The sequence below is a fragment of the Lepidochelys kempii genome, chromosome 4 (genome assembly GCF_965140265.1).
Source record: "Lepidochelys kempii isolate rLepKem1 chromosome 4, rLepKem1.hap2, whole genome shotgun sequence".
NCBI classification, from domain to species: domain Eukaryota; kingdom Metazoa; phylum Chordata; order Testudines; family Cheloniidae; genus Lepidochelys; species Lepidochelys kempii.
In genome coordinates, this window is record NC_133259.1 from 121,244,664 (window position 1) to 121,261,956 (window position 17,293).

General features: G+C 41.6%; 2 protein-coding genes across 28 annotated transcripts in view; one reads left to right on the forward strand and one right to left on the reverse strand.

The window, feature by feature from the left end:
* The window catches only part of MFSD10 (major facilitator superfamily domain containing 10), a 39,628-nt gene extending 23,996 nt beyond the window's left edge, over window positions 1-15,632 (forward strand). For 12 of the 16 annotated variants that reach the window (XM_073342691.1, XM_073342695.1, XM_073342688.1 and 9 more), the window contains 4 exons: window positions 2,809-2,899; window positions 4,562-4,609; window positions 6,533-6,622; window positions 8,884-15,632. In XM_073342691.1, the coding sequence (XP_073198792.1) occupies window positions 2,809-2,899; window positions 4,562-4,609; window positions 6,533-6,622; window positions 8,884-8,990 (336 nt within the window). In that variant the 3' untranslated portion in view covers window positions 8,991-15,632. The remainder of the gene's footprint in view (window positions 1-2,808; window positions 2,900-4,561; window positions 4,610-6,532; window positions 6,623-8,883) is intronic. The other 4 variants (XR_012158740.1, XM_073342697.1, XM_073342699.1 and 1 more) reach the window with 4 other exon arrangements.
* ADD1 (adducin 1) overlaps window positions 12,800-17,293 on the reverse strand; it is a 136,152-nt gene continuing 131,658 nt past the window's right edge. For 10 of the 12 annotated variants that reach the window (XM_073342670.1, XM_073342678.1, XM_073342669.1 and 7 more), the window contains one exon: window positions 12,800-15,635. In XM_073342670.1, the coding sequence (XP_073198771.1) occupies window positions 15,274-15,635 (362 nt within the window). In that variant the 3' untranslated portion in view covers window positions 12,800-15,273. The remainder of the gene's footprint in view (window positions 15,636-17,293) is intronic. The other 2 variants (XM_073342674.1, XM_073342671.1) reach the window with 1 other exon arrangement.

Sequence of the window (17,293 nt, forward strand, 5' to 3'; positions counted from 1 at the left end):
TTGCCAATATTGGTGGGTTTTATAATCATATAAGTTTTTTTCCAAAGGTGCTTTCCTTTCTATGAAAATAAGCGCAAATGGGGAAACGGTGAAACTTACTGTACAGCAAGTGCTGTCAAATGCATAAGTTAAACAATGTGGGAAAAATAGAGAATCTTTTTCTCTAATCTCCTTCAATTATAGTGCTCTTCAGTGTTCAGACAAAGGCGTGTTATTTTTTTAAAGTTGATAGCGTCCCATACATCTCTTTACCTTTCTTTACCCGTCTATAGAATGGGGATGATAATAGCTGCAATTCCATGCGTGTGATGGGAGAATGTTGCCTAACGCTTGTGAAGCATTTGGACCAGGAAAATTGCTGCCTCGTACATTGTAATGTGCAAAACTAGACCAAACAGCTTTTCAGTGTTTCTAGAATCCTTGCTTTTCCCTGGTGATAGTCTCTTCTGTTTTGCATTATTTCTTTGCATGGTTGCTCAGTGACATACTGTATACTTGGACTGTTAAGCCACTATCATAGAATCATAGAATATCAGGGTTGGAAGGGACCTCAGGAGGTCATCTAGTCCAACCCCCTGCTCAAAAGCAGGACCCATCCCCAATTAAATCATCCCAGCCAGGGCTTTGTCAAGCCTGACCTTAAAAACTTCTAAGGAAGGAGATTCTACCACCTCCCTAGGCAACGCATTCCAGTGTTTCACCATCCTCTTAGTGAAAAAGCTTTTCCTAATATCCAACCTAAACCTCCCCCACTGCAACTTGAGACCATTACTCCTTGTCCTGTCCTCTTCCACCACTGAGAATAGTCCAGAACCATCCTCTCTGGAACCACCTCTCAGGTAGTTGAAAGCAGCTATCAAATCCCCCCTCATTCTTCTCTTCTGCAGACTAAACAATCCCAGTTCCCTCAGCCTCTCCTCATAAGTCATGTGTTCCAGACCCCTAATCATTTTTGTTGCTCTTCGCTGGACTCTTTCCAATTTATCCACATCCTTCTTGTAGTGTGGGGCCCAAAACTGGACACAGTACTCCAGATGAGGCCTCACCAATGTCGAATAGAGGGGGACGATTACATCCCTCGATCTGCTCGCTATGCCCCTACTTATACATCCCAAAATGCCATTGGCCTTCTTGGCAACAAGGGCACACTGCTGACTCATATCCAGCTTCTCGTCCACTGTCATCCCTAGGTCCTTTTCCGCAGAACTGCTGCCTAGCCATTCGGTCCCTAGTCTGTAGCTGTGCATTGGGTTCTTCCGTCCTAAGTGCAGGACCCTGCACTTATCCTTATTGAACCTCATCAGATTTCTTTTGGCCCAATCCTCCAATTTGTCTAGGTCCCTCTGTATCCTATCCCTGCCCTCCAGCGTATCTACCACTCCTCCCAGTTTAGTATCATCCGCAAATTTGCTGAGAGTGCAATCCACACCATCCTCCAGATCATTTATGAAGATATTGAACAAAACCGGCCCCAGGACCGACCCCTGGGGCACTCCACTTGACACCGGCTGCCAACTAGACATGGAGCCATTGATCACTACCCGTTGAGCCCGACAATTTATTGTATGTAATTTCCAGTCCAGCATAGTATAGAATCATGACAGAGCAGAAGGATTAACAAGCTCCACTTCACACTAGTTAAGTTTAACTCAGCTTTTCTTAAATGCTATTTCTGCTGGTGAAACCAACTCCATCATGTTTCCTGGCAAGAGAATGTGAATGGTTCCTCTGCTGTACCAAAGACAGCAGTGCAAGGAGTTTTAGAAGTCTTTGCATGGCAGTGCTCTGTATTTGCACTGCTCTGTCCTTTATACTGACCACCTTCTCCTCCCATTCCTTCCCTGTCTCACCTACTGTGACTGACTTAAGCTCATTGCAGTACATCTGCTGTCACACACCCCATTAATCTTTATGCCCCTTCATCCTCAACCACAGGTGCATGTATAGTGTGCAGTCAGGGCACCCTATTTAGTTAGCATGGACCACTCAGGTACAGTAAACACTCCTGCCTTCACTACACAGAGTACTGACTGGCCCTGCATGTACCATGTTTACTCAATATTCTACTTTGCTGGCTCTGGTGGGAGTGTTTCCTTCCGTCATGGTTAACTCTAGTAGCTCAGACGTGAATCTGGGTCAGTATTGTGGGTGTGGTTCCTCTTTAGTAGAGTGAAAGCAGCAATTCAGCTGTCCTTGAATTGTAAAAATGTGAGAGTTGGGGAAAAATTAAAGTCCTCCTTTGTGAATCACATGGTGGAGCCCGGCTCTGATAGTGTGCTTTCAAATAGGAAGGGAGAGAGGACAATATGGGAACAAAGATCTACTGCACAACAGGAAGAGGAGAATCATGTTCTGTTTCTTTTTACCTTGGGGTGGATGGTGTTCTTTGAACTCTAAGGATCTTCTTCCCCTGCACCATGGTGACTAACCCTCCAGTTGATGAGGGGTGGATGCAGCATCTCCTAGCATCCATCAGCACTACCAGGAGAAGGGGAACAAATGCTCCTATTGCTCTATTCTACACACGCTTCTTTCCCAGTTCTGCCAATCTTGCCTGGGCATTCTCTACCTCTGCATCCTCAGTGACACAATCTCCACTTCCCCAACACCGAAAAGGAAATAAATCTCCCATGAGTAAAAACAACAGACCAACCTAGAAAGGGAAACGTGGTAACGTGGGAACAGTCTCCTTAACTTAAATATTGCCCCTCTCAGCAGCAGCGCAGTGCCAAGAAACCTAGGATTAGGCTTTTGATGAATATGGCTGTAGATATAATAGAGACACACTCATTTTGCATTTTTTTTTAGGCTATAATGCTGCTGATTCCTGCTTTCATGTTAATTGGATGGGCTGGTAACGCGATGGTGCTGAGCGCTGGACTGTTGCTCTATTCTTTTGGTGAGCTATTCAGATAGTTCCCAATAGATATTGAAGCCTAAGTATGGCAAATCAACTTCATAGATTTCCTCACCCTGTTTAATAAAGATGTACTTCAGGCTTCATGGAATAGGTAATAAAAGTTGACTTTCTTGCTTATAAAACCTGGAAGGAATCGCAGCTCTGGGTTATTCTGATGCTAATTGTACCCCTAGAAGTTGTCATGGTGCCGTCTGTAAATGTCACCAGCACTCATCTTGTCTCAGCTGACTGGGGAGCATTTCAGATTCTTTTTCTCTCCCAGACCTAGAGACAACTTGTACATTAAATAAAAATACCCCAGCTTAGTAAAAGGCAGGCAGTTTTGCTGTTCAGAACTGCAACAGCTGCATTATTTATTACACCTTGGAGGCTGGGCTGAGGAGAGCTGCATAACTGTCTGTCGGAGCAGGAATGAGAAGCGCTGTATATAAACACTCTGATTTATGCTACAACACAGTCAAGGGAGGACTTAGAAGAGCAGAAAATTATACTATTGACTGCCTTGCTAACCACAGGTGAGGAAGGTTGGGACAACTCAATCTGTCATTTATGAAGAAAAGTGCAGAAGTGTGTGTGCATGGACATATATATGTTTAAAAGGAAGTAATTTTTGCAGATTCAGGCCTCCATTCAGGAAAGCAATTAAGCATGAGCTTAGGTCTGTCCCTATTTGGAAAAGCACGTAAGCACGTGCTTGACTTCAGTGGGACTTAAGCACCTTAAATCTTTTCTTGGACAGGCACCATAAGATGTTCCCAAAAGAGTTAACATTATTACAACAACAGGATATTCTCTTTTGAGTGGAAGGGATACATTTTATAATGGGTACAAAATTTTAAATCCCTGAATTAAAACAAAAGGTTTCCTGTTTTAGGAAGAGTCTGTTTGCCAGCTTGCTTGTCTAGAGACAAGTGTATATGAAAAATTAACAAATCATTCAGATTCACTGGAGGATGCCTAGCTTCTGCCATCTGATTGTCCTTTCCTTGCTGGGAAGTATTTTGTATGCTACAGCTCTTCCTTGTTGGGAGAAAAACAGTCTGTTTCAGTAAGAGGGCAGTTCTCATTGTTAGATCTTGGCTGTTGTGTGTAGTTTGGGCTCTGTGAGCTAGCATATTTTCTCACTAGACTTGGCATCTGCATACTGCATTGTAGAACAATATGGTTGCTTTTATCAACTTTATACACAAGTACTATACACTTATATGTCTCAGAGGACTCTTCATGATTCCACACATGGCAATCTCACTGTGCATGTGATGTATGAAAGATTCCCTCTCCCACTACACCTGACAAGATGATAGATATCTGGAAAACTGCTAGTTAGCTGAATAGAATGTAACTGTGACCTTTATGCCCCTTCCCTCTAGGGCTCTCAGGAAGAAAGACTGTAATATAAAACAGCTGCTGAGTGCTCATAGCCTTTACGGCTTCAAGAGTTGTTTGTGTAGGTTGGCTTTGTGGGGGTGTTTTTATTATTAAATTGAATGAAAACTTATGATTCATTGTTGGTATAATGCTCTAGGGCTCCACATTTTTCTGTGAAGTAGTAACCAGTGTGGCTGCATTTCTAGCTATCCTTGCTGCTTTGAGCTCTCTGCTGTTTAGTGCTATTCTAACCAACTCTTCCATCTTTTCCAGCTGCTGCCATTGTTGTTCCTTGTTTGTCAGCAGTGGTGTCAGGCTATGGTAAGTGGCTCCTCACTTGTCTGAGGGGTAGCACTTGTCTGTACAAAGCTATCTTTAACTGAAACGGTGCAAATACAAAATTCAGTTCCACTTAACAGCCATTTGCTGCTGCAAAAATATGCATTTGGTGCTGGAACCTGGACTTTCAGAACTGACATGGGGTTACACGAGTTAGATTTATAATGTACCAAAAGCCTGTCCTCAGCTCTAAGTGCATTTGACAAAAGCTAAATACTATCAATTAAAAGTAAAGGCATTAGCTAATGCATCCCCACAAGCCATGCTGCTCTCATCTACTCGAAGTGACAAAGGCATGAATAGCAGTAGCAAGGTTACAAACTCCTGGGGGGGGGCTTTCTAGACACTGATGCTCTGTGACAATTTAACTGCAGCTGGGGACCCAACAATCCGGGTACCCTCAAATGCAGTATCTTGTAACAGGTGGGACAATCAAGTAAGAAGGACTCCATATCTTTTGGTTGCTTCCTTCAACCTGCCAGCATTGCCTTGGTCTTATCAGGCTTGAACATCAGCTAGCTAGCTCTCATCCATGCCCTGTTCCCTCTCAGACCCTGGTGCAGGTGTTTGACAGCACTGGTTCGGTCAGGTGAGATAGAGATACAAACCTAGCTATCAAATGGCATGCTGAATGTGCCTCTGCCCGTACCACCCTGCAGGCCTCATGGACTCATTGCATAAAGAGGATACTAGATGGAACAGTATGGAACACCACCCTCAAGCAGGAAGAGAAAATGCCCAACACTGGGAACTCTGGAAACAGTGAGCAAGGAAGGAACAAAGTCACCTGAGAGCAAGTCTGCCCACTTCTACTGTAGGCAAATCGCAAACACTTTGTGAGCAGCGATGTCAGATCTAACACTCCTGGCATCTTCATCCATTGCAAGGAAATCACCTACCAACATCACTATTGCTGTATCTTCTGCGTACTCAGGCTTGTACCCAAATTGATAGGGTTAAAGATATCTGAGGCATCTAGGTTCCCGCAGAGTTCACTCACCACCACCTTCTCTCTAATCCTAATCCAAAATAGAAGATCAGGAAGAGGACAATTGATTGTTGGTTTCTTGAACTAAGGCTGCACAAAAGCCTCCTTAAGGAGAGCAGGCTGCTGATCTCTCTAAAGAGAAGCACTGACCATCTCTGCCAGCAGTGGAACGAGTTCTTTCACGCTGGTTTGATCAGCAAGGAAAAACATGGGTTCAAAGCACTGGTTGTTTGTTTCATAATACTCTTGCACAAAATACACAAAGAAACCATAGCTGCCGTATCACGCACTGAAGACTGACCCCTTCGTTCCATTACAGCCTCCAGTATTAGTAATGGTTGCTTAGGGATAATAATAAGACAGAAAATGCTGTTTCTTATTATATTGACTTGGTGCAGTTTATACTCATATCTGTGTATCTACATATTGACATGTGCATGTATCATTAACCTTTCTTTTTAAAACCTCGTCTTTTATATTTACTGATCCCTATAATTTCTCTACCTAAATCTGTTAAAAACAAAGAAGATGTAAAAATTCATTCTCTAAGAAGGAGAACATGAAGCTGTTGAGAACAGTGAAGAGCAGTATTAGCTTCTGTGAGATTCTCTGTGCAATGAAATGCTGTTTTGGCACTGAGCTGCAGTATGTGAAAGCTGATGAACAAGCACTCACAGCAAGAGCGATTAATTATATTTTCCCAACGAAGAAGTCATGTTCAGCAACTACTGTCACCTCCTCAGTGGCGAGGAAAAACTACTAAGGAAGCAGAGTGCTCAGTGGATGGGGAGTGAGTGGGCTGTGAGTGGTATAAAACAGCAAATCTGACATGCACAAAAACCAGGATTCAAGTGCAGGGGAAAAAAAGGTCTTATTCAAAGAACTAACTAATTGGTGTGACACTTTTCCTTGCACAGGCTCAGCCAGCCAGAAGGGAACAGTAATGGGAATTCTGAGGAGCCTGGGGGCCCTAGCAAGAGCTCTGGGACCAATCTTGTCAGCAGCAGGTAAGCAGTACATGCTCCTGCACCACCCTAAGCAATATAACATGTAATTCTCTGGCTCTTTCAGCCTGGCAACATTTAGAAAGTTCCAGGGAAGGGGCCATAGGGAGAAACAGGTGGGACATGACAATGGGAATGTCGAGATGACTGAGTAGTAAATTGCATGTCTGAACATCCCTAACTGTTGCAAGTTAAGGGCCAAGTTACCCCCACATGGGGGTCTCCCATTGACTTTAACAGGAATCGCTCACACATGGATCAAGCTACTCAAGATAGTCTTTTAACGGCTCGGTCAGCTGTGCTGACCAGAGCTGTCAGGATCCATTTTCGACCAGGCATTCCGGTTGAAAAACCAGATGCCTGGCAACCCTAAGTTCAGCTGACTAAGGGTTGGGCTATGCAGTGCAGCCACTTGGGGTGGAACCTGGTGTCTGAAACCCAATGAGGGGAGAGGGTCGTAGGGGTTCCCATATTTAAGCTCCCAAAAAGAAACCCAGAGATATGGTAACCTTAGTCGCAGAGCCCTGGGTCCTGCCCAAGCAAGACTGTCAACACTGCTACTCCTAGCCCCACTGAGCAAGCAAGAGCCAGAGTCAGTTAAGCTGTGGTTTGGACTCGCTGCTGTGGGTTTTTTGCTTCCAGCTGCAGTGTCAATGTATAGGGAGGTCTAACAGGTCCAGAGTAGGAGGCAGAGGCGCCTTGGGTCTAAGCCTGGCTACGACAGATTCCGCCCATCCAGTGTTTAAATGCACAGAAAAGTTTTTATGTGACCTATGTCCCCAATCAGCATCTCCTACTGGCTAGCTTAGGCAGCTCCCCACCTGACATGCTGGTGCTTGTGAATCATAGTCTGTAGTGCCTGTCTCTTCCTAGTTATTGTACAGGGAGCCTCAGGGCCTAGCTCAGCTTCGTGGAATGCCATGTTGTTCCTGTGATTTTCTACCAGCCTCAACGTTGGGCTTTGTGACATTTAATACTGAGTCCTTCCATGAGTGCAGGGGCCTGGACTCAATGACCTCTTGAGGGCTAAAAGAATAAGATATGGAAAAGCAGTGAGGCCACAGATATTGCTTACTATAAGTAATTAGGCTGGTGCTTGACTAAGAACATCCTGTGTGGGGCACCTTAGTTGACAGGAGCACTTAGCAAATAGCAGACAAGCTAATTATTTGAATGGTACGGCTCCAAATTTCTTAAGTGTATCAATTGCGTACTTCCATTTGCTTCCACCGAGAAACAGTGTGTCTCATCTGTCAAAGCCCAAAGGGAAGGGCGGAGATGTGACTGGGGCAAGTATAGCTGTGCTTTGCTACTAATCATGCAGTTTTCATCCCCTTCTGCCATGTTCAGATTTTTTCCTTGGGAGGGACGGGGGCCGTGGGAGAGTAGGGAGAAGGAAATCAGTCAGTTCTGGCTAGATCCATATATACCATCTGATACCATGAAGGTAGAAGATTTAATACTTACTTGATCTCAGCTTAAAACATAGGTATTGTAAAGGCTTGAAGTGGTGGCAATTGAGGGTCAGTTGTTGTGGAGAGAAGGGGATAGCAGGAACAAGTGGTGGAGGATGGGATTCGGATGCAGGTACAAATACAGACTGTGTATAGTGAAGGGAAGAAACGAGTTTAGGAGCAGATGCTCGTTAGGAAGAAGCTGACAGTAGCAGCTTGCATGTATGGATCCTGCTTCTCTCACATGGGCCCCATTGCCTTCTTTCATAACTGATGTCTTTCTGCACCCCCTCACGCTCTTGCTGATGTGTTCCTTCTGGCTCTCAGCTGCTGGCTATCTGCCAGCCTCAAGTTCCTGCTAAGTGCAGCAGGAGTGGAGGTAGCTCCGACTGTGGAATTAAATGGTTTGGAACTGAGTTAACTAATTGGCTTCCAGTGAAATCTAAACAAGACACAGTAAGGGAGGGTGGGTTGGGTAACAGCAGAACAATTGTCTGTGGCTGTAGAAAGTGAAAAGAATCTACCTAATTTTAAAACTTTCCTTTTGAAAATCATTGTTTGTCTAGATAGTGTAACATAGTTACATAAGAACGGCCACACTGGGTCAGACCAATGGTAGATCTAGCCCAATCATCTGATGGTATGTACAGAACAGGGCAGTTGAAGTGATCCATCCCTGTCTTATGACCTATAACATGCAACTACTCAAATTTGTACCAAGGCTGCACAGGAAGTCACTTTGAAAAAACCTTTTTAATGTGTACAATAAAGATAGCCCCCCAAAAACTAAATATCTTATTTGTTTTGCAGTTTATTGGCTGGCAGGAGCTGAGGTTTGCTTCACTGTTTGTGCAGTTTTGTTCCTGCTTCCCCTCATTCTTCTTGGTTACATGAAGCAGCAAACAAAGGAGGAATAACCAAAGAGTGGAGCAACATTATGGCTATTACAGAACTACTCATGTCCAAGGGACTTCTAAAATGGTGGAGAGTCAGCTGGCAAGAAGCAATTTAAAATGGAACAACACTGTGTTTTGATTTGCTGGAAGGCCAACTCAAATTCCATTATGCAATACTCACCAGCATATACACCATTGTCACAAAATTTTTTCTTACACACACCCCTTAATTCTCAAGGAGATGGAGACCCAGCTGAAGTTATTCTCTCCAGCACTGCCTGTGAGCCAGTTTGACGAGGTTTGAGATCAGAAATATCTGATGCAAGTGTGTGTCATTCAGTAAATTGTATTCCTGCTACATCAAATGGTGAGATCATACCAGCTATATGGGCAGAAAAAGGTTGAATTCAGCAAGCTGAGACTCACTCCACAACAGAATTTCGTGCTTTAATTAACTACAGTTCCCAATCAGATGCAGCATGTAAAACACCATCATTTCTCACAGACTCATGTGCACAGTATAATGTTTTTTTACATCTCCTTGCTGTGCCCTTTTCATTTTAATCACTGGCTGCTCATTCTGCTGCTCTGACAGAACATGGATTAGCAGAGTTTTCAGGCAGCTACATAATGGGGAAATTGATCAAGACCCTAGCCACCTGAATTGGTTCATGGTGAGAAAATACAACCCCTCCCCCATTTTGTGAGGGTCATATTGAGATTATTTTGCCAAACCCTTTGCACAGCCCCCTTTAGTGGAATTTGTATCTAGTGCCTTAAGCTATGGGTGGTTTTTTTTGGGGGGGGGGAGGAGTTAGTATCCTGAGTTTCATAAGACCTGAGAGAGCCCGCTATCAATCTTGACTCTATTCCTATGGTTTTGCTGAGGGAGCATAAATGAACAGGTGGCCTGACTGTTATATACAATAGCATTGGAAAAGTGTGTTAGCTACATTTTATACGCCTAATATTTTGTGTAACAGGTATTTCAATACTGAGCATTTACCAAATATTTGTATTTTGCACTACAAACAGTTCATTGCAAACTGGTCTACTGCAGTTAGTGTGGTTAGTAAGATGCACCATAATAAGATGCATATTTTTAGATTGTCCTTTTGTTAGTCAATCATTGCCCTACATAAAGCTCTAGCTGACTGCACAGGAATGCGGGGGGGGGAGGGGAGGGGTCTCCCTATGTTCAACTTCATGTTGGCATGCAATATGCTAAAGCCATTAATAAAGGAGAAGTGAGACCTTTTTGTTTAGTCTTAACTCACAGTTCTTAGCCTGTTGCTTAGGTAACCCCAAAAGGTTTAATTAGGGCTTGTTTCCACTGCAAAATTATACTCATTGGTCACTATTGTAAAGAACCTGATTAACTGGCACAATGCTGACCATGATTTGCCCTTGTCTACATGGGCTTCCGTGTTATGGTCAGCCGCACGTTAGTTAACTTAATTGTTCAAACAAGGGAAAACTTTGCAGTGTAGAACAACCCCATCCATTTAGGAAAGTAACCAGAGGTTTAGAAAGTGTGTCTTTCTCGCTTCTCCATGTACCATCTCAATCACTGCAACCAGAGCTATCCGCGAATAGGTCTTTGTCATCTTCTGCTTGTCTTGCACAGGAGATGGGATGAAAGAGACCTAGTGGGTCACTCTGTCCAAGTACAGTCACTTCAGAGATGGTTTCCTAACCCTACTTCCCCATCAGATACCTTAGTTTTTGTTAAACCCAATGGGAGCCCAGGCTATATGGTAAAACTAACTGATCTTAAAATGTTGTAGGCAATGAAGGTTTCTGTGGTATACAGTGTATTCTGGGCTCATCTGTGACTCAGAAGTCCATAGTTCCCTAAGTTTGACGGTAGAGAAGCTCACTCCTAAAGGATATCAAAGTAGAAAAACCTGAGACACACAAGTGCTTGGGTGGAGGTGGTGTACTTATTTGTATCTTAAAGATTTGGGTCTATTAGGCTCTTGTTTTGCCCTATTTTGCTCACCCTCAAACAACTCATGGGAAGAGTGGGATTGCTTTAGCATGGGAGTGGGACAGTGAGGACCTAATTCCTTATCAGTGGAGTAGTTTCTACTTCCTCTTGCACATCACTGTGCAGTCTGCTTGGCTTTAAACACATAGATTAATGAAAAAACATGGTAGATCTCTCTGTAAGTAATATAACATGCATATCTTTCATTCTGAAGGAAACTGAAGCACTTCAGACTGCATATAGAAGGATCTTTGGAATACAGCCACCAGGGAGAAGACTGCCAGCTAGTTACTTCCTTAACACTACACAACCATTTTTAGTAGGGGATGTGAAGAACAGCTTGGTCAGTGGAGGCAAGGGAACATTTAGATTGGCTAAATGTTACCCAATTGAGAATTTGGGTAACATAACAGAACTAACATCCCTACTCATAAGTAGTGTTAAGGGAATTTTGATGACAATAAGCAGTGATGGCCAGTCTTTCTTCAAGAAGATCTTCAGAAACACACTGACCCATAGCAGGAAATTGGTTCAATACAGTTTCAGAGGAAAGAGTGCTGCCTACATTACATCCTAACACACTTGAGTTATTCTCAACTGTCTCCCATCCAAGGCCTGACAGTGCTTAGCTTGACTTCTGACAAGATCATAGCCTGAAGCGGTGCTATTGCAGACATAAAACTTGAACCAGTAAATGAATATGTGAACCCAAACCAATATGAGAGGTGCCCCAAACACATATTGCATCTGCTCAAGGAACAGAACTTTGGGTACCAAAATGAATCTTTTGGTAGGTTTTACACTCTTATGTAATATAGGAAACAAAACTAATCCAGAGAGTTCTTGTAAGTGTTTTAAGACTCATTTTTATTAAATGTCTCAATTTGAGCTTTTTTTTTTTTTTATCATTTCCTATTATGCAGGTTTTATTCCATTTTTTTTTTTAACAGCCCCAGAAAAAGGTTTCTGCAGCTTCTTGTTTGTCCCAAAATTTTATTTTGTATTCCTAGAGCCTTGGTTAAAAACAGAATTAGTGACTTTCACTAAAATAGTATTCCTGGTAAAGCCTAAAGAGTGATTGATAAAGGCAGAACATTTTCCCCCTGCCTTGGAAAATAACAAATTCTAAAGGACATGAGGATACTATGTTGCTTGTGAATCTACTCAGAAAGTAGAAAATGTAAATTTACAAGAGTGAAAAGCAGCTGTACCCTCCCCCTGGCATTTCAGCAAACTATGTGGCATTTGTTCAGAGATTTCAAACCTCCAAACTACTGCATATAGATTGAGCATGAACTTCATATAAAGAATGAACTAAGCAGTGATCCCCTATTTAATGAATGAGACTTCAAATGAGGATTCTTAGCTTTTTCACCTGAGCACATATTCCACCCTAGCTTTATCACTTTAAGGACAACTGTTTAATGAACAAGGTTAATCTAGTAGGTTATTAAAGCAGGCAGAATTATGCCAACCTGGAAGTGACCAGTGATCCTCCTGTTGCTCTCTCAGCTACACCAAATCCTCCAGAAGGACACTAACTGCAACATGAAGGAGGCTTTTTGTATTCTGTCTACATGTTCCCGCAATTAATGTTCAGACACGGATCGCTTTTAATGCTTGTCTCCGCTGCTTACTGTTACAGTCTCTGGCCAGAACATTAGACATCACAGTCTGGTCTGGAACTTTAACAGCAACCAGTTTACTATAACAAAATCCTAGGTACTTTTCTCAAGAATTTTTTTTTTACCCATTCAATTAAAAGGGTTTCAACACTATTCCCTAAGAGATTCTGGAAACTAAAACTGTACAACAGCTTTCAAAACAGACGGAAAAAAACTTACTCTTTTAAAGAAGAATTTTATTTGTGAGTAAAACTTAATGATACAACAAAGAAAGAAAAATACATGACTGTTTTCCCCCCACAGTGTGTAACCATACCTTACACAGCTAGATTTCATAGTGTAATACAAAGAATTGAAAGAACAAACTACAAAATTAGAATCAAAATCATTGCATATATAGTCAAAGATAAAAGGGAGGACTCCATTATTAACTGAAACATGTAGCAATTGCTTAGTAATGTAATTATGACCCTGGCAATAAAACACAATTTAGCAAAGTAAGATAAGTACTGGATGCTTCCTAGTATACAGAGGACATAAAAGGTTAGAATACAAGCTCAAAGCCGTTAGCGCCATGCAGTCCTTACTAGACATTATTGTTTAGGTGTCACTCTGAAGCAGTGATTTGCTGTTGCATCTAATTCCACCCTACTCTATGTATTCCAAAACAGAAGTCTCATTTCTGGTGTGTTAATTACTGCCACTAAACCTTTTCCTCCTTACCTGACAGTGCTATTGTCATATCTTGTAAATTTGTTTTCCTTTTACCACTTGAATTTGGTCCAAGTTTTCAATGCATCTGAGGCCTAATATAGGCTTTATTTTTGCATTAAAGCTGAACCTGTTCTACTACTCCAGTGGTCTCCAAAGAGGGGTGCGCCAGAGGATCCCAGGGAGTGCACAGCAGGAGGAGCGCCACTGTACGGCACTCCACCATTTTTTTTCTTCAGCAGCAGCTCTGCACGCCTGTGGCAGGTCTTTCCCCCTTCTTTCTTCGGCAGCATGCCTGCGGTGAGGCTTCCCCTCTCCTTTCTTCAGCAGCACCGTGAGGGTGCGCGATCCAAAAACTTTGGAGACTACTGTGCTACTCAATGCTTTCATACTGCACAAATTGCAAGGCATTCACTGTCTGCTATTTTTCTCACTATAAAACAGGTATTTTATATAATCTTATAACAATACATCCATTATTGAATTTCATTTTAGTTATAGTCATTGCATGTAAGCCAACTTTTTCCTTTCATGGAGAAATCTTTGAATATTTTCTGCTGTTACAAATAGAAATGTGTCATTTGAACAGTGACACTTGGAGCATCTTGGTTTATAACTGGGGTGAAAATTCATTAAGGTTTCTGGAAAGTTCACATGTGCAACAAATGAAGATGTTTTGGCTTTCAAAAAGATAAACTGAAGGTGGATCTCTACATGTGCTCAGTGACAGAGAATCATGACCGTAACTAAAAGAGGATGGCAAATAAAAAGTGAAAGTGATTTTTCTGACTTTGCTACATGCTAAATGCTTATGGAAATCTGTAGTAAAAGTACCTCTAAGGACTCTGGGAGGGATTTCTGTTCCCGACTTAACTACTGCTGGCAACACAAAGCAAGAAACACAAGCTACAGTAAGTGAAAACAAAAAGAGTTAATATAAAAACATATGTTAAGCGTTCAGTGTAATGTGTTTACATTTTTATAAGGGGAGGGAGTGAAGATGCAAATGTGGCTTATATGCAACAGATTCGTATCTGCACCCAGGGAAGTTTTATCAAAACAATGAAATGTGCGCTGAAGACCCAATCCAAAACTGTCCATGCTCTAGATCACCAATTAAAAGTTTCCCAAAAGTCTAACACACAATTGTTTTCAACCTGTATCTAAAGACCAAACTGCTATGCAAGTGATTTCTGATGGTCTCTGATTTTGGTTGGGGTCTGTAACATATATTTCACAATACTGCATTTATTAGAAAAACTGAATGCACAGTATCAGCAGGAAACACCATCACCAGTTCAGTCCTCAGAAACCACAAGGTTAAGTTTAAGTTCCAGCTATATCACAAAACAGAATATGGGTGAAAGACAGCTTTTCTTGTTGTTGTTATTGGGAGGGGTGGGGGTGGCAGGGAGAAGACAGGAGGGGTAAGGTATGGATAGTCTCAAAGCCTTACTATAACGTGATCTGTAAGCACAGATTGCAGAAGCATACAGCTCAGTTCAAGAATGTGCCCCCTCTAAAATGTAAACAAGCATCCTCTCTAAAATGCAATATTTAAAAAAGAATCCACTTGTGACCGATGAGTACAACATTGGAAAAGAGCACGTTCTGGAGTGAGCAGATACTGCATTGTGAACGTGGTCTGGTCAAAAATACTTGTGTTCATACATAAAGCAGTGTGGGCTTTAAATTAAAAACAGTGGTTCAATGTCTTCCACATGGAAACCATTTAATTTTGTTTACAAATTAAGGATCAAATCTATGATTTGCTGCTGAGAGCAGAGGTTTAGCACCTTTCTGCACGTTAATTTCCTGTTATAACCTTAAACAATCAAGCTATAACTTGAGGGGTTGGTTGGTTGATTTGTTGCATTCCTTTACATAAGACAAAACACTCAGTACAATCTGGTACATTCTAGTGGTTAATGAATTTAGATTTTAAAATATGACAGTGTTTCTGCAGCGCATCAGGCCTTCAGGAGTCACTCTTCTTTTTGTTCTTCTTCAGGAAGGAAGGAGTGCGGAACTTCTTTTTCTTTTTGGATGGGGATTTCCCTGGAGATTCGTCACTACCTGGGTCGGCTGCTGTCCCCTCCTCAGTTGTTGGTGTTGTTGCCTCTTCAGCAGGTTGGGACTGGAGCTCTTGATTTTCTGTTGCAGGTGACTCAGTCTGACTTTTGGTCAGATCTTCGCTGCACCTTTCTTCTTCCTCCTCCTCCTTTCCGAAGGTTGGGAACCCGAGTGCTTCTGAAGGCTCATCAGGGGTGAGGTCTGGGAGGGTTTGCTTGAAAGTTGCAGCATCACTGTCATCTTTGTAAGTCTGCTCCTGGAGTGTCTCTAATGGATGGATTGATATGAAATATTTAGTTAAATAGTGTGCTTGTCTCAGACACATTAAGGTGAAGCTACTGTACAGTGAGTGCTCTGTGTGAAAATCTAGCTCATTTAACTTATGTAATGCTTTTGGAATCTGTCCATTCTACTTTACCTTTGGGCACAGAGATGTAGGTGGAATATTCAAAAGGTTATTTTCAACTTCCTGCCAGACAGCAGATAAAGTTGAATCCAACCATAATGGTCTAAAGTGCCAAGAGAATAAATATCAAGGCTTCATAAATAAAACAGTAATGTAACTACATTTGAAAATGATGCTGAGGATTTTTAGCACAGTGAGCAGGGAATTAAACCTACAATTTTCATTGGCATTAATGAGCTATTGTCACTAGGCTGCCAATTTTTAAAAGTTTTAATTTGTTGGGATGGAGCAAATTACATAAACATCAGACCTATGGCTTGATGTATGAGAATCTCACTAATTCTCATATTGCCAGGCCTTATAATAATCCCAGTATTTCCATGGAGCTTCTCAGAGAAGATTTAACAAGAGACAGCTTCATAGTGAGGTCTGCTATTGTAATGTTTTCATTATCTTGACCAGATTTATTAGTGTGTTATGAGGTCTTATAAATAAAATCAATATAACCTGTCAAATTAAATTAGCTAAGCACGTTTTGTGATGCAGCCTTTTATATCACATAGGTTCACTTTCGGTGAATTCATCTCTGTGCAAAGCATGAGCCATAGCTTAAATGGGGCTAAAGTGGTACATAGGCCTTGCTATGGCCCTGTCCACATTACTCGCTAATCTACAGTGGACCTCAGTCATTGGTGAGATTTAGTGACACTCTCCTTTTAAATATTAAATATTTAAATATACCATATTGAGGTTTGCGAGCTGCGAGAAAACAGAGGCAACAATTTTTAATTTTTAAAAATTCAAAAATTGAAGATCTGTTACAGTCAAGAGAACAATTTGGGTCAGAGGATTAGTTTTATGTTCAAGGCTTTGAGAGGTGATTACAACAATCTACAGAAAGTACGAGTGTCTCTTTAATGAGATTGTGTCCTTTATTCCTGCAGGATTGTACTGGAAATTCCTCACATTGTGTCTTAGAAGACATTGTTCTGTGAATGTGTGATATATATTTGCCTAGAATAGTGTGAACTTCTGTTATGTTAGACCCACAATAACCACTTAATACTCAGTATCAAGCCAAATGCTCAGAATGGTAAAGTTAGAAGTTTGAAATTGTGTTATGATGCAGACAGGATTTAAAAGCAGGGTAAATGACAAAGCCATTAGGTATGTTATGAGCTGCCTCATGAGGCGTTAGTCTGATTAACCCTTTATGACCATTTTACAGAAGTTCATTTACAGTCCATCACCAGCATTGCTCTTTTCATCATTACCACCTTTCTAGTCATGATTTTTATTTCTTCAGGGATTAAAGTGGAAGGCATTAATCAGACTAATTTCTTAGTGCATGTACCGCACCTGATTTTCATGTAGTTGGACTTTTATTTATTAAAAAAAAAAAAAAAAAAGGAAGGACCATCAATAGTTTGGATTATTCCTGAAACAAAAGCATAGGAAGCTACTGGCATTTAAACAGCCTCTGGCACTCTACGAAGCATTACAGCTACATAAAAATAAT